Source organism: Oryctolagus cuniculus, chromosome 13 (assembly GCF_964237555.1).
Source record: "Oryctolagus cuniculus chromosome 13, mOryCun1.1, whole genome shotgun sequence".
NCBI lineage: Eukaryota > Metazoa > Chordata > Mammalia > Lagomorpha > Leporidae > Oryctolagus > Oryctolagus cuniculus.
The window spans coordinates 102,454,918-102,481,881 of NC_091444.1; the positions used below are offsets into that span (position 1 = coordinate 102,454,918).

Consider the following 26,964-nt stretch of genomic DNA (forward strand, 5'->3'; position numbering starts at 1 on the left):
ACTGAGTGGCCAAAAATGCCAGAAACCGTTCCTTGGTAGTACTCTCCACTTTGGAATTATTCTAGAGTCCTCCAAAATCATACCATTCGCATCTTTCTAGTACATTTCCATACTTAGTACACACACACTGACAGCTATAACCCGACTAAATCATTTGCACTATCACACTGTAGTAGTACAGGGAAAACTAACATTTTATTGTTACTCTAGAGACTCATTTTTCTGAAAGCTTTTATAATAAATAAAATATACTGATTTACTTCCACGTGGCTGTTAAAAAAAAATGAGGATACTTTGTTCTGTAACACATACTTGGGAGATGCGAAGCTGGCATGCTGCTAGCTCCTTTTCATTTTCTTCCATTTTTTTGTTGCTCTCGGTCTGTGTGCCTTCTAGCTGTTTGCAGCGTTTCACCATCGTCTTGACTTCTGACTTCATCTTGCTGATGTAGAGCCTGGCGACAGTGAACTCTTCGTCTATCATGCCAGTTCCCTCAGGCTGCTGGGAGAGAAAGTAAAATAAAAAGTAAAGCCAGAAAGTTCAGTGCGTCTTCCCAGTTAGACTCTAGTTCTCAAACCATTACAGAACCTTCAGTTATTCAACATTCACAAAAAGGCTGGAGCTAGTTTTTTTTTTTTTATCGTTTTTAATAAAGGATATAGAAGCAGAGCTTAATTTTTGCCTTTCTACTTTTTCAAACTTGGTATGTTAATACATGGCTTATGAGGAAATAAAATAAATGGAAACCTAATAAAAAAAAAGTGACTGACTTCTGCCTCTGTCAAGTTTTACATTTCCTTTTCACAAGACATCTTCATAAATTCATTGTCAACAATGTGCAAGTTCAGTCTAAAATTATTTTTCAAGATTCATTTATTTATTTGGAAGGCAGAGTTAGAGAGGGGCAGAGGCAGGGACAGAGACCTTCCATCCACGGTTCACTCCCAAAATGGCCACTACGGCCAGTGGTGGGTCTCGAACCAGTGCCCGTATGGGATGCTGGCATTGCAGGCGGTGGCTTTACCTGCTACACCACAGCGCCAGCCCCTCAGTTTAAAATTTAACAAGAGGATGTTTGGGGTGGTAGGGAAATGATGACTTTTGAGTATAACAAGGAAGAGCTGTGGCCATTGCACATTCCTTGACTTTTATAGATTTCATTAAAAAACTCCAATACTCAATGTCAAACTTATATGCATCTTGGATAGGAGGCAATAAAACTGTTGTTGCAGATATGATTGCTTACAAAAATCAAAAACAGAGACAAAACAAAAACACTCCTGGAACGAATAAGCCATGATAGCAAGGTTGCAGGATACAAGGTTAATATATGAAAGTCAGTCACTGCAGCCAGCGCTGTAGCATAGTGGGTTAAGCCTCTGCTTGTGGCACCGGCATCCCAAATGAGCGCCAGTCCTGGCTGCTCCACTTCCAATTCAGCTCCCTGCCAATGGCCTGGGAAGGCAGCAGAAGATGGCCCAAGTCCTTGGGCCCCTGCATCCATGTGGGAAACCCAGAGGAAGCTCCTGGCTCCTACCTTAGGATGAGCCAAGCTCCGGCCGTTGCGGCCATCTGGGGAGTGAACCAGGAGATTAAAGACCTCTCTCTGTCTCTCCCTCTCTCTGTAACTCTGCCTCTTAAATAAATTAATAAAACTTTAAAAAAGGAAAAAATTCAGTCACTGCTTCCTCAATATGGTGAATGAAAATCACAGTAAACTATTTTGTGGATGTCAACAAACCGATTTCTAGATTTTACATGGAGAGTCAAAACATCCCCGATAGCCAACATGATCCTGAAGAACAAAGTCAGAAGACTGACACTAAGACTTATTACGAAGCAACAATAACTTAGACGGTACAACAGTTCCTCCTCTTCACAGGGACACACAGTAAGACATTCCCAGGATGCCCAAAACTACAAACAAGACTAACCCCTGAATGTGATGTTTTTCCTAAATATATCTACCTATGAGAAAGTTTGATGTCTAAGGAAATTAATATCAATAATAAAATAGAACTGTAACAATCTAGTGTAATAAGTTATTTAAAACACATGAATTGATAATTTCTGGAAATTTCCATTTGGACTGCAGCTGACTACAGACGACTGAACCCACAGAAAGCCTAACTGCCAACAAGGAAGTTTTCGGACTAGTGCTGTGGCGTAGTGGGTAAAGCTGCCACCTGCAGTGCTGGCATCCCATATAGGAACCGATTTGAGTGCTCCACTTCCAATCCCGCTCTCTGCTATGGCCTGGGAAAGCAGTGGAAGATGATCCAAGTCCTTGGGCTCCTGTACCCACATGGGAGACTCTGAAGAAGCTTCTGGCTCCTGGCTTCCATCTGGCCCAGCCCTGGCCATTGCAGCCACTTGGGGAGTAAACCAGTGGATGGACAATCTCTCTCCCTCTCCCTGCCTCTGTGTAACTCTGCCTTTCAAATAAATAAATCAATCTTTTTTTTTTAAAAAAAGGAATTTCTATATATCGGCAAAAGAACAGACAAAAAAGTGCTAGGAACAAAACAGAATAGATACAGATCCACAGCAAATTCACATATGAGTTTCTTCCCTGAGCTTTATTGCAGTTCCAACCACACACTTCACAAATGGTAATTTATAGATATTTTCCAAGTGCAAAATCTTTAAAAATTTTTTTTAATTTATTAATTTTGATTTATTTGAAAGTCAGAGAAACAGCGACAGAGATATCTCATCCACTAGTTCATTCCCCAAAAGCCTACAACAGGTAGGGCTGGGCCAGGCTGACGCCAGGAGCCAGGAATTCAATCCGAGTCCCTAATGTGGGTGGCAGGGACCCAAGTACTTGTGCTATCAGATGCTGTTTCCCAGGGTGTACAACAGCAGGAGGCTGGAATCAAAAGCGAAGCTGGGACTCAGGCACTCTGACATGGAATGTGGGCGTTCCAAGGGGATTTTAACTGTTGCACCGAACACCTGCTCCTAAGTACAAAATCTTTACATAGTAAAGAACCAAACATGGGCCCAATAAACGCTGCTTACTGAGTAAGTGCCCTTCATTCCTGCCCTACTTCCTCACCCAGCACGCGTGGCTGCTGTGAGGATGAATGAGTATGAAAAGAACATGAACAAAGTGTATGTTACCTTCAGATAATTATTCCTAATACTCACCTTTACATCGTTATTTCCCACAGCAATTCCTATTTCTGCAAGATCTTTTAGTAACGATGCCATCATCTCAGCTGCTCGTTTTTTCTGGTGGTTGGTCATTTCCTTAAGTTTCTGAAGCTCAGCATCTATACTTGCTAAAGTTGCCTAACAGAATCCAAAATAAAATGTATGGTTCAATTTATTAAATACGAAAAAGATTCACAATTATTTCAAGTTTGTTACCCAGTCCTTAAAAAACTGTATCATCCACTTTCATTTTCTTGAAATATATCCTGAAGTCTGGGCTGGCTCTCAGCTTACAACTTAAAAAATATTTGAGACCTCCCAGACTATGTAAAGCAGCCATATTATATTCCATTAAGAGCAGGTGGCTTGTATTATCGTATGGCCATTTTGAGATTGGATAATGTTTTCACCCCCAACTGGGAATTTCAAATTAGATTTATCATTAATACTACATTATGATTTATCTTTGGAAATTAAGCCTGAACAAATAAGTGCTGGAAGGGACCCAACAGTTTTGTACATGGTTAGTATGCTCTCTATATACTTATTCACTGAAAAGAAATCTACTTGATGATGATCATTACTGCTCCTGAAACTATGATATAATTATCCAGAAGCTAGTGATGAGTAATATTACTAACTGCATTTAAGTACTATAATCAGAAATTTAAATTATAACTCGTTTACCAATTTAAAAAGTCAAATCCAATTTGGCTCACATTAAAATTATTTACCACACCATAGATCAAACACTGCAGTTTTAACACCAGCTATGGACTTTTAGTTAGTGTCTTTTAGTAAAAATACCATCATTTCACCTGTTCGTTTCCTCTGGTGATTGGGCATTTCCTTAAGTTTTTGGATGTCAGAAGAGGGGTATGTTCACCCAGTTTAATCGACAATATGATACTAATTATCCTTACCTGGCAAGTCTCATAATGTACCATGCTTCTGCCATTTTCTCTAACAATCGATCGGTCAATACTGTTAAGCAGTTACAAAGATACTGAGGTTTTCTGACTCCCATTAACCAAAGCAGTGCTGATTTTAGTTCCACAACTGGAACACAAATACAACTGTCTTAGAGCTCACAATTAGTGAGGAAGGACCATCTTCCAGAACTGTGAGAAACTCATTCTTCTACACAGCACTTGGGTTTGCTAATAATATAAATTATTAAGAGTTACAATGATGTCTCAGATCTTGGTATTAAGTTGTAACTTCAAGATGTTAACATTAGATACCAAAAAGGAACAATGACCTCACTAGAAAAGAAAGCCTTTTGAAAATCCTCTTTCATAGCATCGACTGCTTTCCTAGGGAAGTGAAAGCAGGAAAGTAAGTGGTGGGCACTGACTATGAGTGCAACTCATCCCTGGTAATGCTATACACTGTTTCTGGCATCAGTGCTGGAGGTAGGCCTTCCCTCCCACAGCAATGACAAGTACAAATCTCTGTCTACTGGGGAACAATAAGGAAGATGCTACTGCATTATGATGGAAAGGCACTGCTTCAGGTTCGGGAATATAACAGTGAACAAAACACAAGTTATACGAAGCTATAGATCCTTATGAATATACCGAATAAATCACCTAACTAGTTGAACAGTATTTTCTTCATTTTATGGGTATATTTCTTAATTTATAGATTGCATAATCCTTTAAAATAGTTTCACTGACCAAGTAGGAGCTAACCCTAAAATTTATTTCCCTTTAATGTTAGGAATCATGATAGGAACAGCCAGTATCTTTTTAAAATAGCAATTCAGTTACATATTAACAGACTATTAGGAACTAAAAAGATAACCCTCTTCCCTCTTCTTCTACCTCCTAAAGCTTCATATGTAGGTGGAACGGAAGTTGAGATCCAGATATCATCAATCACGGGCTTATACAGAAATAAGTTACTTAAATAACTTTCCACCTAAGATTACTTGCACCAAAGAAACCAAACTATAGCCTACCGATTTTTGATTCAGTTCATCACTAAGCAATTCATATTCCTTGGTCTTATCTTCAACTTCCTGAGACTTCTGATCGTAATTGACAGCCAGTTCCTCCAAGGCCTGTAAAACTTCTTTTACTTCTTCTTTAGAGGCATCATTTTCTGCTTGAAGGCGATTCAGCTCCGCCTGCATGTTGTCTTGATCCCTTCTGGTAGATGCCAGAAGCTATATAAACAAGAACAATATCTATTTTCACCAAAGCATACAGGTTTTTAAAAATTCATCTATTTGTTGCAACATTTGCTAAGCACAAAGAAAATAAAACGTGGATGCTATTGAGTGTGCTAACACATATCCATTTAACAGATTTACTGAATGTTTACTATGTGCAAGGCATTGTGCTAGACAGCTGAGAGACAAGGAAGTCAAATAAAGACTCTGCCTTTGAGGAACCTAGTAGGAGAAGACAGGCACATAAATAAAGACAACACAAGATGGAATGTAAGAGCCATAAAACAAAGAGGGACTGGGCAAGGAAGTGCTTGACAGCACAGGAAAGAGGCATTTTCCTGGAGGGTATGCATGGAGAAGGTGCTGAGGATAGGTGGATTTTAGTCATGTGCCATTTAATGTAATAGAAGAAAAAGGCACTCTAGACTTACACAGAGAAACAAGAAATCAGATGTCTAGAAGAGATGCCTAAAGTTCAGACTTGCTTGGGTAGCAATTGTGCGAGGCCTCAGAAAACCTTAGTACAGATTACCAAATATGAAATACAAGGGGGGCCGGCGCTGTAGCGCGGTAGGTTAACGCCCTGGCCTGAAGCGCCGACATTCCATATGAGCGACGGTTCGAGACCTGGCTGCTCTACTTCCAATCCAGCTCTCTGCCATGGCCTGGGAAAGCAGAAGATGGCCCAAGTCCTTGGGCCCCTGCACCCGCTGGGAAACCTGGAAGAAGTTCCTGACTCCTGGCTTCGGATCGGCGCAGCTCTGCTGTTTGTGGCCAGTTGGAGAGTGCACCATCAGATGGAAGACCTCTCTCTCTGCCTCTCCTTCTGTGTAACTCTGACTTTCAAATAAATAAATACATCTTAAAAAAAAAAAAAAAAAAGAAAGAAAGAAAGAAAGAAAAGAAATACAAGGAAGCTAACAGCCTGGATAGGAAGACACTGCAATTATCCAGGTCAGCAGCTTTTCAGCAGGGACCTTTGGAAACACTGTGACTCTTACTAATGTGGTAGAATGTTAATGGCAGGGAAAAGTAGGAGCCAGAGATGCTAAGCGTCCTACAAGCACAAGACAAGACAACAAAGAATTATGTCACTAGAGCCCTTTTGAGAAACAATGCCACAGTTGAAGTTAAGCATAAAGATGGTTTGAGGGGCAGGTGTTTGGCTGGGATTAAGATGCTGCTTGGGATGCACACACCCCATACTGGAATGCCTGGGTCCACATCCCACCTCCGCTTCTGTTTCAGCTTCCTACTAACGCAACCCCTAGGAGGCAGCAGTGATGGCGCAGGTATTTGCGTCCCTGCTACCCGCAGGGGAGAACTATACTAAGTTCCTGGCTCCTGGCTATGGCCTGGCCCAGCCCCAGCTATGGCAGACATTGGGTAATGAATAAACAGATGAAGATCTCTCTCTCTACCTTTCCAACAAAATGAAATAAACAAAAAAAAGTTTTTAAAGATATGATCAGGATTAATTTCACTGATAGTGAGATTCTCATTCTCACACAGTTATACTCAAAAATTATATAAATATTAAAGACAAAGTAAGTCAATAGGATTCAGAAACCAGTATCTCTTTCTTTAGAAAGTCCTTTAGACTTTGATGAGTGACGATAATGTGCTTTTATATTTCTTCCTTCACATTAAATGTGCAAATGCTTTTCATTGGGGAATGAAGTCTAACATTACTCAGTCCACTGTTTTTCTTTTTTTTAATTGTTCATTTCCTATATTCTTTTTTTAAAAAAGAAGATTTATTTATTTGAAAGGCAGAGTTTACAGAAAGAGAGAGATTGAGAGTTATCTTTCATCCACTGGTTCACTCCCAAATGGTTGTAATGGCCAGGACTGAGAGCTTCATCTAGTCTCCCACACGGGTGCAAGGGCCCAGGGACTTGGGCCATCTTCCACTGCTTCCCCAAGCACACTACCAGGGAGCTGGATTGGAAATGGAGCAGCTGGGACATGAACTGGTGCACACATGGGATGTCCGCACTACAGGCAGTGGCTTTACCCGCTACATCACAGCGCCAGCTCCACTGTTTTTACTTGAGAGATACAGACAAACAAGAGTTCCCTTCTGCTGGTTTACTCCCGAAATGCCTGCAGTGGAAGTGCAGTAAAGCTGGGAGTCAGGAACTGAATCCAGGTCTCCCAAGTGGGCGGCAGAAGTCAACTACTTGAGCCACTACTGCTGCCTCCGGGATTCTCATCAGTAGGAAGTGGAAGGGGAAGCAAGAGCCAGCTATCGAATCCCAGGACTCCAATGTGGGTGTACTCCGATGAGTGACCTAACCAGTGACTTAGGCCAAACGCCCGCCCCGAGCCCACTAGTGGAAGTCCTCCCCGCAGATCAGAAAGAAATACTGAGGAGAGTAAGATGGTAAATGGCATTGTTCTTCAAAGCAGGTAAAGTCGAAGACAGCTAAAAAGTCCAATAGGTGTATGTTACTAAAGAGTATTTTTCAAAGGTTCCCAGCTCTCCTCTGGGTTAGAGAAAACTCAAACCTTGAAACAAAAACAAAACCTGAAGAGAAAGTCCACATTTGCTTCCAGCCACAGGATGCATCAATCTCACAGGACAGTCACGATGAGGCACACACATACTCAGAAACTACAACATCGACTTCACTCTGCGTATTCTGAGTTCTGGTGACTGCTTCATCTTTCATATCTGAAGGACTGAATGACAAAGTATAAAGCTTTTCTAGCAGCAAACAATGGTATCAGCTCACCTCTTCCTGATCCAACATCTGTGTCTTTAGTTTCTCTACCAGTTGGCTCTGCTGGTTAATTTCTTCATCCTAGAATTTTTAAAGTATCTGGTTAATAATGTATTCACAAGCTAGTTCTATTTCCCATTGTAAATTTTAAGATTACTACTCTCCCCGAAATATTTCAAAACCACTTTTCCAAATTCGATTTGGCTTAATCTCTTAAGAAAATGTTGAAATAGTAGAAATGTCTTTCGTTCGATTCACCGTGCTAACTCAACCTTCAAGTTAGCAAAGCAAGCAGACTTTGTTTTAAAAAAGTGATAGGGCTGATAGCATTTTGGGGCTTACCTTTCCATCAGCATGGCTTGCCATTGGTCCCTTTGCCCCAGCTGCAGAGCCGTATTGCAGCTCTGGGGACCTAACACCTAGGCTAGAGCTAGAGCTAGAGGTGTTTCCCCCAATCACACTCTAGGACTTCTCTATTAACTATTCAATAATGCCATACGTTTTTATAAGGTTAGATGGTTTGTTTGAAGCATCTGTTTACATTCCATATTCAAATAAAATCGTATTGGTATCAGGTCCTATCTCTAACAACAACAACAAAAAAAGGCAATGTCTTTCCATTAGCAATCATTTATACAAGGAAAAAAGGCTTATGTCTATCAAAGACATTCATATAACATTTTATGTGCTAAAAAATACCATGCTTAAAAGCTATTATTGAAAATAATGGTTATGCAGCCCCTTCAAACCTGCCACTTTAAGACACAGTTGTTAAAAAGAGTAACTGTATCGTCTTCCAGCCGATTTACTGCTCTTGTCCATGTCTGCCTCTTACTTGGTTCCCAAAGTATTCTTTCCACACTACTGACATGGATATGAGCAGAGCAGGAGGATGCACTTCCACTCTACTGTCTCCCTGGACCACCTGTGAGCAGGCTCTTCACATCCCTTATTTTAGGAGCCCATTTTCATTAAGGCTCTCCAATGAGCAGATATCACACTTTCTTTAGAATGCTCTTTAAGCTTAAAAGAGATGTGCCCTCATATAGTTTCTATACAGAAACTGAATGTGATTTTTATAATATTCTGCTACTGCATTAGCTGTTAAAAAATTAAAAACAAATCAAGAAGTATGTTTATGGATCATAACCGCCCATATTACTGAAACTAGAAAAACTTGAAAATAAAAATACCTATGACACTGCTATTCTAAAAGAGTTACAGGGACCAAATGATTTCACAGGCCTTAAAGGCTCACGGGCTGGACTTCCCCCACCACTTCTAAAACATAAGAGACTGAAAGCAAGTAAGAGTTACCTTGTCATCAAGTTGTTTGTATAATTTAGCAATTTCTTCTTCACATTTTCTTCTTTCAGCATCAGTGAAATTTCCAGTAACACCAATTGTGGCTGCTGGCTTATCATTGGTAATAGTAATGTCCTTATCCACTGTGAAAGCTTCCAAGTTGGCTTTCTCTTTGTCAAACTGTTCATCTACAGGCACTGTCTCTCCTGAAATAAAGCAACAGGATGGTTAACTGAAATCTACACATGTAAAACTAATTTCAGTTTCATTCTTTTTATCTCTTTCCTCCTGTGTTTTTTCTGAATAAGTTCAAGTTCACAGTTTGTTCTGCTTGATCAATTCTGCTGTTGATGCACTCAATTCCATTTATTTTGATTGTATCCACTGTATTTGTCGGCTCTAATTTTTGTTTTTACATTTCAGTTTTTCAACTGAATTTTTCAATCTCGATCCCATTGTTTTCCTATTGAAATGTTTGTTCATTCCATTAAAGCTTGCTAAGCTTACTTTTAACATTTGATTTTTTTGTTGGGCAGTTCATACATCTTCATTTCTTCAGCTGTCGGTTACTGGCACTTTAATTAATTTATTCTTTTAGTGATGCCCTGTCTCTCCTATGGCTCCTGATCCTTGTGGCTGTGTAGCAGAGGCAGTGTCTGTATATCTGAAGTAGCAGCTACTAGTGGGCAGGCTGTCACGTGTGATCCTGACACCCTGCCTACTGCTGGGTGCTGGAAGTCTGCGGTTGCCAGGCCTGCCTGTCACTGAGGGATGTCGCGAGCCCTGGGATGTTGAAGTTTGAGACTGAGGCCACCTCACAGGCCTGAACCTGCGCTGCAGGTTCCCACACGGCACTGGGGCAGTCGAGAGATGTCTGTGGACATCCACTTGGCAGCAGGGGCAGCCAGAGCTTGCCGGATGCTGCTTTACTGTGGGGCAGGCTGAGTGCTGGAGTCCAAGGCTCACTCCCTTTCTTTCCCATAAATGTTGTGCCGTCTGGGGCTGTGGAAGGAACAACACAGGGAAAGTAAGACTGTCCTTCCTAACCACTTCAATGTGTCTTCTTCCTGTGGTATAACCAGATACCCTGGCTCTCACCGGGATTCCTTAGCTTTTGTGGAGGTATGTTCATGGATGGATGGATGGCTGCTTACATCAATGGTTATGCAAGGGAAAAGTCCTATTCCATCTTCTTAACTCTGCCCCTCCCTCTCTTTTCCAGTTTCAGCAGTTTGTACTAACTTTCCTACCTGTTCAAGGCCTGGAATTTGAACAGCTGGAATTACCTTTAATCCCCCCTTATCCCTCCTTTGCCATTCTTTGAAATCCAGTCGCTAAAATATTTTGTCATTTTATTGCTTCCACCCTAACCCAGCCATCTTGTCATGCTGTTACTTCTTAATTGGCCTCTATGTGTCTATGCTTAATTTAAGTAAAATCAAAATTTATTACAAAAGAATTTATTCATTTTTGAGTTTAATTGCTTAAAAAGTGAAAATGGACATGCTTTTTCATTTATATTCATACCAGAACCTCATATTAGTAAAATAGCTCTATGACTGTATACAACAAGCCTAAGATGACAAATTCTTAAATTATTACCATTACGCCACCGGTTGAGTTCATTTTCAAGCCACTGAATGGTATTCCGCAGGGTCTTATTTTTTTCTTTTTCTTTTTCATACTTCTTTTTCCACTGTTCTGCAGTTAACTCTACATTGACGCAAACTGTGTTCTTAATTGTTTTGGCCCTAAGAGATGTAATTAGAAGAAAAAAAGAATGTGACTACAATCAGTCTTGATGTATGTAATACATGCATATATGGTTGAAAGTTAGATTGTCCAATTGTTATCTTGTCCTTAGAATAAACATTAAAAGCTATAATGTAGAGTGCTTATCACAACCCATCTAAATTTGAGTCAGCCCCCATAACTGTGGTTAAAAAAAAAAGTATCACTAATTCACCAGATAAAAAACTGGAGGCAGCCATTTGGTACAGAGCTTAAGACATGGCTTGGAATGACCACATCTTGTGTCAGAATGCATACACGTGAGTCCTGGGTTCACTTCTGATTCCAGCTTCCAGTTAATGTGCACCCTGGAAGGCAGCAGGTAATGGTCCAAGAAACTGCCACCCAGATGAGAGATCTGGATTGAGTTCCCAACTCCCAGCTTGGGCCTGGCCCAGAACTGGACATTGTGGACACTGGGTCACACAAATGATAGAGGAGTTCCCTGTCTCTCTCTTGTGCCTCTCAAATAAATAAAATGAATAAATAAAAATTCAACTAAATAAACAAAAAAATAAGAGCCTACAGTTTACCAATTCATTTGTAATGCTGAATTAAGAAATTATCATTGCAGGTCAAAGATAAAGCCATCATTTTTATTTCTTAGACTAACCATCTTATAAATTATCTGACCCTGTAATGTGTCAATAGGCTTTACAAAGGATGGAATTTGTCCGGCCCTTGCTTTATTATCTGATTCTCTCACATAAATTTGACTAAAGTTAACATTTGACTTTAGTGTGTACTAAAACACAAACCCAGGCAGTCTAAAAAAATTGACCTAGTATTATCTGCCTCTCAGCTAGAAAGAAATATCTCTTCCACTAACGATATGCACTGATCGTTAACTGTCTGCCATCAACACATTCAATAATCAAAAGGCCTATCTACATTTAGGCTTTCATTTTCTTAACAAACCTTTGACCAAACAGGAGTGTGGATTTTGTTTCAGACTCATTGTATGATGATGGAGAGCAGCAAATTACAATAGTGGTTCTACAGTTGCCACCTAATGAATCTTGAAGGATTCTTGTCATTTTACTATCTCGATATGGAACATAAGTCTACACACAAAAACAAAGAAAAAGAAATAAGACAAATAGGTTTCCATACAATAAAAATTTGTTATAAATATGTTGACTTATAGTTACTGCCCTCTATTAAGATTGGAACTAGGATACAGATACGAATACTGTGAATAAATTTTCTTTAAAAGATAACCAATTTACACATATTGATTGAAACACAGCGAATTTTCTCCTCACTCTTACACGCCATACAGAGTCAAGCATACACATACACCTAAATAATTCCCCATAAAACAGCAGGGAAACAGAAGGCACGGATACTCACGCTGCCCTCAGCCAGAGCAGAGATGACATTCCCAAGAGCAGAAAGTGACTTGTTGATGTTCTTAGCTTCATCTAGCACAGCACCTTCAGCTCCAGTTTTACTAACCTACACGTTAGATTTCAAAAGAAGGAAAAATTGTCATTTTAAGATGATATTCTTTGAATTTTCTAAAAGGTTTACAAGTCATCAATAACCAGCTAAAAAAAGAAGGAACAAAGTGAAAAGTTTCATGACGTTGTTTGCTAGGCATTTACTCTTGGTACTAGTCACTTCTTGAGTACTTTTCTGAGAACTTAATCAAGCAACTAGATGCAGACAAGAACATGATTGGAGACATCAAATTTTGTTTTTGCTTGTGCTCTTGAAGATAGCCAATTTACAAGTAAATTTTAGCTCATTCATCTGTTGGTCCCCTACATTAGAAAAGAGGAACCTTTTAAGTTTTCCTAAAGCATCATGATGTGATTGTTAAAAAGAGACTGAATTTAAACATATTATATAACAAGATTAAAGAGTCTTTGAGATATGTGTACAACTTTTAACTAGAAGGGAATAGGCATCACCATTCAACTGAGAAGAAACAAAATTAGCAGAACAGTAAAAATGGTCACAGAGGTCAATATTAAAAAACATTTCAACTTATTTTGACTTGACTAGAATCATATTTTTAGGACTGATAATGAGATAATCATCCAAAGGAAAAGAAATGAGTTGGCCTCCATATCTGTGGGTTTCATATCCATGGAATCAGCCAAGTGCAGAAGAAAATATCTGAAAACAATGGAAGTGCCTGTACTGAACATGTACAGACATTTTCCCCTAAACAGTAAAACAACTACGAATACCTTATTAGGAGATGATTTAAGTATACTAGAAGATAAGCACAGGTTATATCAAAGATTATGTACAGTGTTTTATACAAGGTACCCGAGCATCCAAGACTCTGGTATCTGAGGGGGATCCTGGAAACAATCCCTACTGACAGTGAGGGATGACTATAGAACCAAATCAGAAAGGACTAATGGACAGTTACCAGTTTCAATAGGGAGCTCACTGCCAATACAGATAAAAGAGATATGGGACTAAGATTGTGGCGTAGCAGATAACACCACCACCTGCAATGCCAGCATCATATACTGGTGCTGGTTCATGTCCCAGCTCTTGCATTTCCAATCCAGCTCCCTGCTAATGGGCTAGGAAAAGCAGCGGAAGATGGTCCAAGTGTCTGGGCCCTTGCTACTCACATGAGAGACCCAGAAGATGCTCCAGGCTTCAGCCTGGTCTAGCCCTAGCACTTGCGGCCATCTGGGAAATGAACCAGAGGATGGAAGATCTCTCTCTGTAATTCTGACTTTCAAATCAATCAATCAATCTTAAAAGAGATACCCGATATTAGCAAAGAGATATTTAATAAATCATTACTTAATAATAATATGTAATAAAATTTATAATAGCATATGCTGAACAAGTTTTCATTAAAAACATATATCTTAACTCAAAGGTAACAGTTGAGCCAAAATGGCCAAATAGAAGTTAATTAAGAATCGCTAATTTTGTTTACGTAATCATAAAGCTTTGACATCAATAATTATAATTCCCAGATAAATCCAATTAGGAAATTTTAAACATCACATATAAATCCCAATTTAAGGTAAGTTTATATAATGTTTAAATATCCTTGTCAGAATATGTGAACACTATACCTTTTCACTACCAGCTAAATCAACCAGATAAAGTTTTCCACTCAGCTTTTGTTCTGTTTGCGTGTTCTCTTGTTTCACGTTAATAAGAAATATACTGTGACTCCTAGAGCTATGTTCATTCATATCTGCAATGAAAATACAGAAAAACTATAAATAAGCATGACTTTCTCTTACTAATAATTTCCCTAAAGAATTATTTTACATAAAGTCTTAAAATCAATCACCTGAATAGGATATCCAGTTATTCTTACATCTTTTAAGGATAAAAAGCCATTTTATTGTACCTTAACAAATGTTAAATACTTACTTGTAACTGCTACATGTCTGTTGGATTTTCCTTCATCTATAGTATCCATAACTTCATCTGGACTACATACAAAACGCTCTGTGCACCCCTGTGAAATAATTTTGCAAAAAATATGTCAATATCCTTTAAAATTTATTACAAGGCTTTTCTAAACATTCTCTATTATTTTGTAAGTACCTTTACATAGGGGACTCGGTTTTTGTCTTCATGAACTGAAAGGTTGGTCTTTGAAACTGAAAAAGAAAAGTAACTTTAGCAACATTCTTCTAAAATCTAACACTAGTTATGAAATAGAATTGACAGGCTTCCCCAAGCAGCCCAATAATAGGTCAATCGGAAAAACAAAAATGAAAACACCACTATTAAAGCAAGACCTTATTGTCATATTAGCACACTTAAGTAGAAACCAATGCACAATACAGAATTTAGGCCCATTTCACCTTCTGCCACCTACATTCTGTAAACAAGAACATTAAGCTTGAGTGGTTCAAAGATTTGCCCAAGAAGAACAACGTATCTAACAGCTGATGGAAGAACTGAAGGTAGAAGTCAAAAATGCAGGGCTCAGGTTCTCTAGCTCCTTTCCTATGCTGTAATTACTACTTAAGAAGTAGCTTGCCTTAAGCAAGTTATTCTTTTTGTCAAAAGTATTCAATATCTTAAAACTTAAAAAATCTAATTATCTATTTCCTATAGTTTGTCAGTTTCACATAAGGTACTAAAAATATTAGTAACAAGTACTACTTAAAACAATAAAAGAACAAGGATTTAACTTACCATCTAATAGGTCCCTTATCTTATCCAAATATATTTCAAAATATGAAACCTAAAGGGTAAACAAATAAAAAAGGAAAAAATGATTGAACACCTTATTCACTTATTAAATATTTATGAGGTTTGAATGCCAGGTACTGCCTAGACTAAGAGGACAGAGTTATCGATACATTACCCACAGCTCACATTCAAACTGGAAGATATAAATTAGCCAAGTTGCTAAAATAACTAAATTAAAAGCAGTTTCTGCTATACACCCTTATCTAAAATGAATCAGACTAGTTAAGAGAGGAACCTTTTAGTTCAGTGGTAAATACACTGCTGAATTACATGCAAAGAGGGGAGTGACGAGAGACCCAGCTAACTTATGATCACCTAGTGGCAGAGCAGTAAGAACCCACGTCTATTAACCCTAATAATCCATTAACTACACTTGACCATAAAAGTAATTTCAGGGGCAGCATGAGGCGCAGCAGGTTAGGTCGCTGCTCGGGATGCCCACAGCCCTTGGGAGTGCCAGTTTGAGTCCTGGCGGCTCCATTTCCCAGCAGGCTCCCTGCTAATGTATTCCAGGCGGCAGCAGATGACGATTCAAGTGCTTGGGCACGTGTCACCAGCATGGAAGACTGGGATGGAGTTCTGGCCCAGCCCCAGATGTTGTGGATGTTTGGGGAATGAACCAGCAGATCGAAAATATCTCCTTCTCTCTGCTTTTCATGTAGATGATAAAAAAAATTTTAATAATTTTTAAAACTAAGGAAAAAACCTAGCATTTACTGTTTTTTGAAACAATTATTTTAGGAATAAAATAAAATACAACCTCTCCCAAAGGAATTTACCTTAATATGAAATTCTAAATTTTCATCCATGGAGTAAATATAATTAAAAATATCTTGCACTATTCTTGGAATAATTCCCATGCCTTCTGGATCATGAAGTTTACCCTGAACAGAAAACAAAATTAGAAATGTTTAAACAAATTTTAAAATATGAAGTAAAAATTTAAAATGTCAATCTACTATTTATAGTCATCAACAGAAGACAGGAATTGTTATTTTTCATGAAAATAGCTCTACAAATATCTATAAAATCCAGTTCAACTATTTTACACATAATACTCGATATATCACCACAGGAGTGACCAAGTGATATTAATTATTTAATCACTAGATGTGGGTTATCCAGGCATGTAAAAAGAACATATCTGAAAAAGTTTCTTTCTTTCTATGTGCATTTGCTATGTTCCTTTTACTTCAAACAAAATTCATGTAAATGCTAGAAATGTCCATATTCTCTGTGACCGTGACTATGAGCTACACTAAAATAAGCAAAAACTACTCTCAATGATAAAAGCAGATGTTCTGCAGCGGTGGCAGAAGGTCACAGGCTGTTTTCTAGAAGCCAAAGTAAGAGCAGGTCCCATCTATTATTAATACCACCACTGACAACTGTGGTGACGTTCTTCTCAGCGAAGTGTGGCAGGTATTCAGGGGAGAGAAGCCAAGGAGAAGAGCAAAAGTAACCACTCTGAATAAAATCAACAATAGACACCCAAATTTTTCCATATTTAGAGGGTGATATAACATTCCTATTTAATTCCAAAATGTTCATATTTTGTGGTTACGTTAAACAACAAGACAAACCAATATATGTTCTCCAATATAGGCATCCCTTACTATTCAAACTCAAGAATTAGATTCCAATAATGATGTTATCATGTAGATTACTTATATGAAAAAAAGCAATAAATAGCAAACAAAAATGCCAAGCACAGTAAAATAATTGCAAGAATAACAAATCAACATGTGCCGGTAAAACTATATGCAGGAGGTAGTATCCTGGCACTTGTGCAATGCTGGAATCCTATATGAGTGCCGGTTCAAGTCCTGGCTCTCTGCTTCAGGTCCAGCCCTTGGCTAATGTACCTGGCAAAGCAGAAGATGGCCAAGTATTTGGGCCCCAGCCACCCAGCTGGGAGACCTGGATGGAGTTCCAAGCTCCTGGCTTTGGCATGGCCCAGCTCTGGCTGTGGCAGACATTTGGGGAGTGACCCAGTGTACAGAAGATTTCTCTCTCTCTCTGTGTTGCCCCTTCTTACGCTCTGTTATTCTGCTTTCAAATAAATAAATCTTTAAAAGACAAAATATGCCAGTACATCCAAGTACAGATTATAAAATGTTACCTCCATTGTGTGTGTCTTCCCAGATGATGTTTGTCCATACGCAAATATTGTTCCATTGTATCCCTCAAGTACATCTATGAGACAGAGATTTTTATACTTTAGGAAATTTAATTCTTAAGTAAAAATTTCCCAAGAAATAACTTAAGAATTTTATAGGTAAATGTCACAATTATCCTGAGTTACTTAAAAAAATCTCAAAGCCCTCACACACACACAACCCTGTTCCTCATCCATGCACACTTAATTCTGCATAATACAATATTTGTGGGCAGAATGGTAATAGATTCACATTTTCTTTACACTAACATGAAAGAGTTCATCGAGTTTAGTATGTAAAGGATTCATGAAGACATTACAGGAAATAAATAATGTGTTCTTTTTATTTATTTATTTTCACAGGCAGAGTTAGACAGTGAGAGAGACAGAGAGAAAGGTCTTCCTTTTTCCGTTGGTTCACCCCCCAAATGGCCGCCACGGCCGGCGCTGCGCCGATCTGAAGCCAGGAGCCAGGTGCCTCCTCCTGGTCTCCCATGTGGGTACAGGGGCCCAAGCACTTGGGCCATCCTCCACTGCCTTCCCGGGCCACAGCAGAGGGCTGGCCTGGAAGAGGGGCAACCGGGACAGAATCCGGCGCCCCGACCAGGACTAGAACCTGGTGTGCCGGCGCTGCAAGGCGGAGGATTAGCCTAGTGAGCCGCGGCGCCGAACAATAATGTATTCTTAACACTAATTTTTAGTGATGACCCATCTAAGCAATTACTTTCTGTTGGGCTCAAATTACAAACAAATTAAATTGGGTTGGGTCAAGTTAGAAACAAATTAAATTTCAAGGTTATAATTAATAATCTCCTATCTGTCTACATCTCAAATGTCATTACATCCATATTTCAAAGCTGTATGTCACACAAAAGAAAAATAGCTTCTGCCAATTTAACATACAGATATGAATTGGTTTTTAGAAATAAGACTCGTTAATGGGAGGTTAAACCTCACAAACCCACACCACTTTCATCCTTATTCCACCTACAAAAAGTGTAAAATGCTTAGTCTTACCTCAAAATCAATCAGATAGTTCCTACAAAACTAAAACAATACCTCTTCTGGCCCTTGTTGTGCCCCAATTTTTTAAAAGATGCTTAAAAAGAAAAAGACAGTGAGCAAACAGGGTAACCTTTTGGTTTCCAGCTTGGGGGAATCTTTTTTTTTAGTTTTAGGTGACAAAAAACAAAATATGCAAATGCAGTATTTTCTAGAAGAAGCCAGAGAAACTCCACTGGAAACAGCAGGTGAAAACAGTAAGGGGGAGGGGAGCCGGCGCTGTGGCGCAGCGGGCTAACGCTCTGGCCTGAAGCACCAGCATCCCATATGGGTGCCGGTGCAGCTCTGGCTGTTGTGGCCATTTAGGGAGTGAACCAGATGATGGAAGACCTCTCTGTAACTCTGCCTCTCAAATAAATCAATAAATAAATCTTTAAAATGGTTAAGTCAATCATAAAGTCTAAGCATAAAATTAAAATTTTTGTTAGATTTTTAAAAGGTTTATTCACATTAAGACCCAATCATCCTGCTACTGCAATAGGTCCACTAAATAAATATTTGCTGAAAGGTCTTAAAGCGCTATTTGTGCTATGTGAAATTATATTGTATACAAAGGCTCCCATGTGACACTTGAAGCCTAACTTTAGAAGTCTGATATTTACAGAGATTTTGGAATATTCAACAAGGAAATGTTTACTGAGCATCCACTAAGACCTAGGCTCCGTTCTGGGTACAGGAAATACAACTATTAAGCTGATTTCTAGGTAAACCATCCATCAGTGCAGTTTCAACATTTTTATCCATTAGGAACATACAGACATCCTGTAGTATCCTAAAGGGACTGGTTTTAGAAACCTTCAGGATAAATTCCTTGGATATACTGGTCCCTTATAGAAGAGGGTACAGTATTTGATAGTCTAGACCCAATCTCTCACATACCTTTAATCTCTAGAGTATTTATAGTACTGAACACAATGTAAATATTATGTAAACAGCTACTATACTGTATTGTGTAGGGAATAATGAAAAGGAGGGAAAAAAAAAAAAACACCTGGCTTGAAATTACTTCCTTTTCCCAGAAGCAACCATTAATTTTTGAATGTCTGTGGCCTTTGTTTTATTGCATTCCATGGATAATATTAAGAAAAAATGCCAAAGAAATCAAATTAAAAAAAAAAAAACAGAAAAAAAAACTACCTCTGCAGTATAGAACTAAATATTTTCTTAGTATTTTCAGTGTACAATCAATCGAATTCATGGGTGCAGAACGCTCAGAATCACTTTCCCCCATCTCCAAATTGTTTTCTATAGTGATTTTATCCTTGTATTATAAAAAACTTTAATGTACAGAAAAACAATGCATTTTACAATGATCACTCCCATAAACACTAAGAGTCTACCACTAGACTAGCTATCACTAGCATTTCATTATGTTTGTTTTAATCATCTATCCACCCCTGTATGCATTTATCTTTTAAAATGCCATTTCAAAGTAAACTGCAGACATCAATACACTTCAGTATACTTCCACCTAAACACTTACCCATAATATTAGTTAATATTACATTTTCCTGAAGTAAAATCTGTATAATGAAATGCATTGTCTTCAGTGAGTATCCTCCTCACATGGTTGCTCTTGGCTGGGGAAGTGGTCAGGTCCTACTCTGTGCATCCTTCAAGACCAGCTCAGGCTTCGCCGCTTCCTTTAACCCAGACAAACCTGGGTGGAAGTCTCGCTCTGTAGGTTGCCTGCACTCAATACTTAGTACCAAGTACTGTAACGGTGCATTTACCAGTCTGCCTTCGCCACCAGCCTGTGAACTCCTGGAGGTCAGGGCCGCTAGCACAGTGCCTGGTACCAGCAGGACTCAAATGCTTATGAAATGATCATTACCATCACTAACACAGCATCTTTCTAAGGCCTCCTTCCCCTTTTAAAATATACTTTGGTCTTTCTTTTGAGAGACAGATAGTGGACAACTATGAATAAACTTTACAGACAGGGGCAGGCGTTGTGGGCTAAGCCTCTGCTCCCGGTGCCTGCATCCCATTTGGGCACTCGTTCGAGACTTGGCTCCTCCACTTCCAATCCAGGTCTCTGCTATGGCCTGGGAAAGCAATGGAAGATGACCCAAGTGCTTGGCCCCTGCACCTGGGTGGGAGATCTGGAAGATGCTCCTGGCTTCAGATCAGCCCAGCTCTGGCCGATGCTCTGCCTCTCTGTTAACTCTACCTTACAAACAGATAAATATATAAAAAAAAAAAAAAAAAGTTGACACATAATATTGTTTGAGATCTTTCAAAGTACCAGGCTCCTGGCTAATGCAAGCATTCGGGCATTGAACCAGCAAATGGTCTGTCTCAGTCCCTGTGCCTTTCAAATATAAGGGGGGATGGTGGGGTAGGGATAGCGCAGCTTCCAAGTATTGTTCCTATTCCTAATGCAAGGTTCTACAAGGAGTCCCATTTTACAGATGAGGAAGCTGAGGCACAGAGAGGTTAAATAACTGGTCTACAGTTTCACAGCTAGTAAGATGGAACTGCGATACAAACCGAAAAGTCTTGGTGTCAGAGATACGCTCTTAACCAGTGAACTTACTATATAAGGATACTTCAAAAAGTTAGTAGAACAGACTCAGAAGATAAGTTTATTTTGGTGCAAAAAAATTTTGAGGAACAGCCATTTTGGGGCAACGACTTAAGTCACTGCTTGGGACACCCACACCCCTTTTCCGAGTGCCTAGTTCACATCCCAGCTACCACACTTCCAATCCAGCTTCCAATGCATACCCTGGGAGGCAACAAATGATGGTTCAGTACAGGGTCTCTGCCACCCATGCAGGAAACCCAGATGGAGTTCCAATCTCCTGGTTTCGTATTAGCTACTGCAAAATAGGGGTGTGAACTAGGCGGACACAGAGGCAACTCTGTCATGAGACCACTACATCAGCAGAGAGCATCTGGGTGAAGACAGGAGGGAAAAGGCACGTCGGGTGCTACTGTCCTGATATAAACTACAGAGCTGGCACAGAAGAGGAAAAAGACAATCGACAGAAACCTCCCATTTTAACACTTGCTGGAAATTTAATTTTGTACAGTGAAAACCATCTTAGACTGACCTTATCCCAAGCATACATCAGTTGACTGAATTAAAGAATGGTTGCTCTCCCAGAAGATGAAACAATGAGTAGCCAGCATCTACTGTGTGCTTAAATCCTCAGGTTACCTCCTATTTTGCAGAGTTAGAAACTTAGAAAGGCCAAGTAACTTGCCGAAAGTCAAACAGAGCCTAGACTTCACTCTAGATCTGCCTCATTCCAATGCCTTAACTATACTTAAAAGAAAGGAATTATTATCCTGAATTTGGTTCCAGACAGTAAAGTAGGAACATGTCAATGAAGGGCTGAAATTTTGAGAAAAGGAAGGGGAAACTAAATTCAACAAATGATGTCATCTTAGAATTATAAACAGTAATAAAACCAGAAGTAGTAGGATACATGAACCCAAGACACCAGGGTAATGATTATCTCAAAGAGTAAGAAAGGTAGGTATGAACCTGCAATACAGACTATGTAACGGAGGATATATGAGAGAGAGATAAAAATCACTAGAATAGGGTGTGGTGTTGTGGTGCAGCAGGTTAAGTCACCGCCTACAATGCCAGCATTCCACGTGGGTGACAGTTTGAGTCCCAGCTGCTCCATTTCCTATCCAGCTCCCTGATAATATGCCTCAGAGAGCAGTGGAAAATGGCCCAAGTGCTTGGTCCCCTGCATACACGTGGGAGACCAACAAGAACCTCCTTGCTCCTGGCTTTGGCCTGGCCCAGCTCTGGTCATTGCATTCATTTTGGGGAGTGAACCAGCGGACGGAAGATCTCTGTTTTTCCCTCCCTCTCTGTAACTCTGAATTTCAAACAAACAAACAAAAAATCTTTAAAAAACAAAAAAATTACATTCTTGGAATGAAAACTTTCACAGGTAAGTGTTAAAAAACAAACAAAATGGGGGCCGGCGCTGTGGCGCAGTGGGTTAACACCCTGGCCTGAAGTGCTGGCATCCCATATGGGCGCCTGTTCGAGACCCAGCTGCTCCACTTCTGATCCAGCTCTCCTCAATGGCCTGGGAAAACAGTAGAAGATGGCCCAAGTCCTTGGGCCCCTGCATCCATGTGGGAGACCTGGAGGGAGCTCCTGGCTTCAAATGGGGCAACTCCAGCCATTCGGCCCACTAGAGAGTGAACCATCGGATGGAAGACCTCTCTCTCTCTGCCTCTCCTTCTCTCTGTGTAACTCTTTCAAATAAATCTTGAAAACAACAACAACAAAAAAAAAACAAAAAAGACAAACAGAATTAAGCAAACAAAAGATGAATAATTTGCAAATGACCCACTCATTTTCAAAAGGAGAAAAATTTATAGATTATGGGAACTACAGACAAGTAGAACAAAATTTCATAAGCAAAAAGTATGGCCTCATTTCCTGTTTGGCTAATCACTGAACCAACAGATAGAAGATCTGTCTGTGAGGGCTGGCACTGTGGCACAGGTGGTTAAGCTGCTGTTTTTGATGCCATCATCCCACATGGGTGCTGGTTCGTGTCCTGGCTTCTCTATTTCCAATCCAGTTCCTTGCTAATGGCCTGGAAAAAGCAACAGAAGAGGCCTAACTTCAGCCCCTGTCACCCATGTGTCAGACCTGGATGAAATTCCTGGCTCCTGGCTTTAGCCTGGCCTAGCCCTGTCTGTTGTGGCCATCTGGGGAGTGAATCAGAAGACAGAAGATCTCTGTCTTTCCCTTTCTTTAACTTTGATTTTCAAATAAATAAATAAATCTTTTTAAAAAAAAAAACCTCTGTAACAAATAAATATTATACAAATACACACACACACACAGTTACCTTCTATTACTCCTTCATATCCTAACTCCTTCTAGAACCCTAATTCTTCCTTTTTCCCCCCCAATTGTCCGAAAGTTCTATAACCTTACACTGGATGGAGCAGGGCAAGGCCTCAAACCGTTTCAAAACTGTTCTGGCAAGCACTGCAGGAATGCACAGGGTCACAGCAGACCCAAGCATGCTGGAGGCTTGCTGGTGTATCCTTAATTCTTTTTCCCTTCTTTCTTTTGTACTTACCTGGCAAGACTCCAAACGGAGAAATTCAATCCTTCTGACACCTAACCTCAAGAGGGCCCTCGGTGCTACCTGGTAACACTGCTCCACTACCCTAATCCAGCATTTCAACTCTTTCCCTAATTCTTCACACCCCCACTCTCAGTCACGCCTATGCTTCCTATATGCAGACAATAAGTAACTAACATGGAGAGAACATCTACATTTTCCCTCCATCACAACTATAAAGCAACACATAAACTCTATTTACTCTCCTGTTACTGGGATGTGCTCCTCCTAATCCTAAGTCATACTTTTATATTAAATTCCAACTCCTCTAACTACTAAATGCCACAAGACAGATTTTGCCTCAATCTAAAAAGCATGTTTAAACATCTAGAGCTGTCAAAAAATGTGATAAATCATAAGTAGTTATTTAAATGTTAAGATCCCTCTGATAAAAGAAATTTTTATATTAACTATGCCCTGTCCAGCTCTGGAGTTCTACGGTTTTAGGAAATACAAAATTTAAAAAATCACAGTAAGGGGACCAGCACGGTGGCGTAGCAGGTAAAGCCACCGCTTGCAGTGCTGGCATCCCATATGGGTGCCGGTTCGAGTCCTGGCTGCTCCACTTCTGATCCAACTCTCTGCTATGACCTGGGAAAGCAGTAGAAGATAGCCCAAGTGCTTGAGCCCCTGCACCCACATGGGAGACCCAGAAGAAGCTCCTGGCTCCAGATCAACACAGCTCCGGCCATTGTGGCCATCTGGGGAGTGAACCGGCAGGTGGAAGACCTCTCTCTCGACCTCTCTCTCTCTCTCTGCCTCTACTTCTCTCTCTGTGTAACTCTTTCAAGTAAATAAATAAATCCTTAAAATAAATAAGTAAATAATCACAGTAATTAAACAGTATTAACTGGAATACTTCCTTCTCGAAACCTTTGGCACTCCCTACTAAATCCTGAAGAGACGTCTCTGCTAACCAGAAGGGAAGGAATGTGAAGGAATGAAGAGTGACAGACTGGCATTTGCTAACACTTTATAGAAGCCTGCCTAGCCGTTTTGTTTTCATTTTCACGCTCTTCTATTTCTACAACTGCTACCTTAGCAACTCTCCTAAGACTATTGAATAGACACATCATTCGAGAACAAGTGGGTAACATCATTCCTATAACGCCCTTCTCTAGGCTCCACATATAATTAAACCATGGATTCTGAGCAACATTTACTAGTATCTACCATTTAATCATCCAGACAACTTTGTACTGCAATTAGTTTAGAAGAAAGGTCCATGCCCCTGCACCTGCCTGGGAGACCTGGAGGAAGCTCCTGGCTCCAGCCTTCGGATTGGCACAGCTCCGGCCATTGATGGCCATCTGGAGAATGAACCAGCGGATGGAAGACACCTCTCTCTCTCTCTCTCTCCCCCTCTCTCTCTCCCTCCCTCCTCCCTCTCTCTCTCTGTGTAACTCTGACTTACAAATAAATAAATAAATCTCTCTTAAAAAAAAAAAAAAGACAAAAGGGCCACGAAAACAAAAAGGTGACTACTGAGTAGGAAAGATCACAAACAAAATGTTACTTACTACTGAGACAACAGGTTAAGTATATTTACCTTTAACAATCTTCTTTGCACAGTCGTTATATACTTGCTCTTGAGATGTGCTTGACTGGAACACCCGATCAAATGCATAAGGCTTGGACTGCAAAACAAAAGACAAAGCGTTTCAGTCATATAATTAAAGGTGAGTAGGTATTTCTAAGCTCCCTTAAATATTCTATCTGATATTTAATCTTCAAAAATGTATAGCCAGTATCATCACTTCGTATCACTGAATCTTTTGAGTGCAAGTAACTTTTGAGGTCACCATGTACAAATCCAGCAGGATAAATTTCACAAGAATGTCTATTTTATTATTTGATATATTCCCAGGACCTACTGTAGTAAACTACAATGTGGTAGCAACTCAAGTAAGGCTGAATGCATTCTTTTTTTAAATGACTGCCCAGTTTGTTAGGTGTTGAGACTCTACAAGGTGTCTTCAAATGTTCATGAAAACTATGTATTGTGAAAACACTATGCAAGAACTTCAAAATTGCCTTGCCAAAAAACTTTGTCATTTAATTCCATTTTCCATAAAGTTCCCTCAGATTTTTCAATACTAACATCATTTTAGCAGTAAAGAAACTAGCATCCTGAAAAAAAAAGTTGTTAATGATAAAATTAAATTATAATTCAGGCTTCCTTTTGCTATTTCATTGAGCTTTTCAGTTGATTTTGAGAAGTTTTCATTCTTTGATTTAATAAATATTACAGAACACAAGATGTCATCCTAGAATGACAAATTCACTATCTACTTTTGTGAAGCTAAGTAAAAACAGGGTAAAAATTAGACAATTAGATGACTAGAATTGACTCATGCAAATGAGTGTGAGTACATGAGAGGCACTGAGTCTAGGGGAGAGCAGAACAGTATCAGGAAAACCCTTGGAGAAGGGATATTTAAGGAATATTTTAAAACTGAGTAAACAGCACCTAGCTCTCTGTCACTCTTCAATATCAGTCACGAGGAAGGGGGAATGTATGAGGGAAAGCAGTCCAGGCATTAGAAATAAGCAGCTTGAAGTTCCCAAGGCAGAAAAGAACTCAGAGCATTCAAGAAACCAAAGCAAGTTAAGTTTGAAGTACAAGGAGCTAGAATTAAATGCAAATGTCAACACAGTGAAAAAGACAGACAATATTTTATTTTGAAAATAGCTTTGACCTTATAAACCACCCCAGAAGGATCCTGGGGAATCCAAGGACTACTCTTAGACAACCACTGATAAGCATGAGGAGGAGTCAAGAGGCATAGAATGAAAAAAAATCAGAACACAGTTTCCATGTTAAGTCAAAAGAATTTCTAAGGAGGTCAAAACAAAACTGAAAAGTATCCAATGACAAAGGTCAGATTGGAATGGGCTGACAAAAGATTGGGAGGTAACCAAGTAGAAAAGAAAATGTGGCTATGAGTCCAAGGGAAAAAAGTTGTTATTTTTTTTTTAAGAAGGGCAAGGCCTGAGTAAATTTAAATGCTGGCAGGAGCAATCCAGTAATTTAAGAGAGGGTGAGCATCTGAAGAAAGCGAGAGGTAAGGGGTTCTGGGTACGTCTAAGAGTCTGCCTACTGTTTGGTTTTTTTCTAAAGGAAAGGAAGTTTATTACACCAAGCCTATTTTGGTTTTGGTGTCTCCCTAGGGTCCCTGTGTTGAAGGCTTGGTCCCCCAGGATGGTGTATTAGAAGATGCCAGTGCGTTACGTCATTGTCGCCTGTGGCTGTTCTCTCCAGAGGTTGCT

The 26,964-nt window shown here is 39.6% G+C and overlaps 1 protein-coding gene and 1 non-coding gene across 3 annotated transcripts in view; both read right to left on the reverse strand.

Moving 5' to 3' along the window:
- Positions 1 to 26,964, reverse strand: part of KIF5B (kinesin family member 5B) — a 44,183-nt gene that overhangs the window by 11,747 nt on the left and 5,472 nt on the right. The window contains exons 2-16 of one of the 2 annotated variants that reach the window (XM_051821684.2): positions 25,244 to 25,331; positions 17,477 to 17,550; positions 16,134 to 16,238; positions 15,298 to 15,346; positions 14,698 to 14,753; positions 14,521 to 14,608; positions 14,214 to 14,338; positions 12,511 to 12,615; positions 12,076 to 12,221; positions 10,969 to 11,117; positions 9,379 to 9,572; positions 8,074 to 8,142; positions 5,123 to 5,329; positions 3,154 to 3,297; positions 313 to 498 (exon numbers count right to left, since the gene is read on the reverse strand). In XM_051821684.2, coding sequence (XP_051677644.1) covers positions 313 to 498; positions 3,154 to 3,297; positions 5,123 to 5,329; positions 8,074 to 8,142; positions 9,379 to 9,572; positions 10,969 to 11,117; positions 12,076 to 12,221; positions 12,511 to 12,615; positions 14,214 to 14,338; positions 14,521 to 14,608; positions 14,698 to 14,753; positions 15,298 to 15,346; positions 16,134 to 16,238; positions 17,477 to 17,550; positions 25,244 to 25,331 — 1,785 coding nt within the window. Of the gene's footprint in view, positions 1 to 312; positions 502 to 3,153; positions 3,298 to 5,122; positions 5,330 to 8,073; positions 8,143 to 9,378; positions 9,573 to 10,968; positions 11,118 to 12,075; positions 12,222 to 12,510; positions 12,616 to 14,213; positions 14,339 to 14,520; positions 14,609 to 14,697; positions 14,754 to 15,297; positions 15,347 to 16,133; positions 16,239 to 17,476; positions 17,551 to 25,243; positions 25,332 to 26,964 lie in introns of both variants that reach the window. The other variant, XM_051821683.2, reaches the window with a different exon arrangement.
- On the reverse strand, positions 23,475 to 23,607 carry LOC127483627 (small nucleolar RNA SNORA9). Its single transcript, XR_007910065.1, has one exon. It is a non-coding gene; the product is annotated as a small nucleolar RNA SNORA9 (small nucleolar RNA).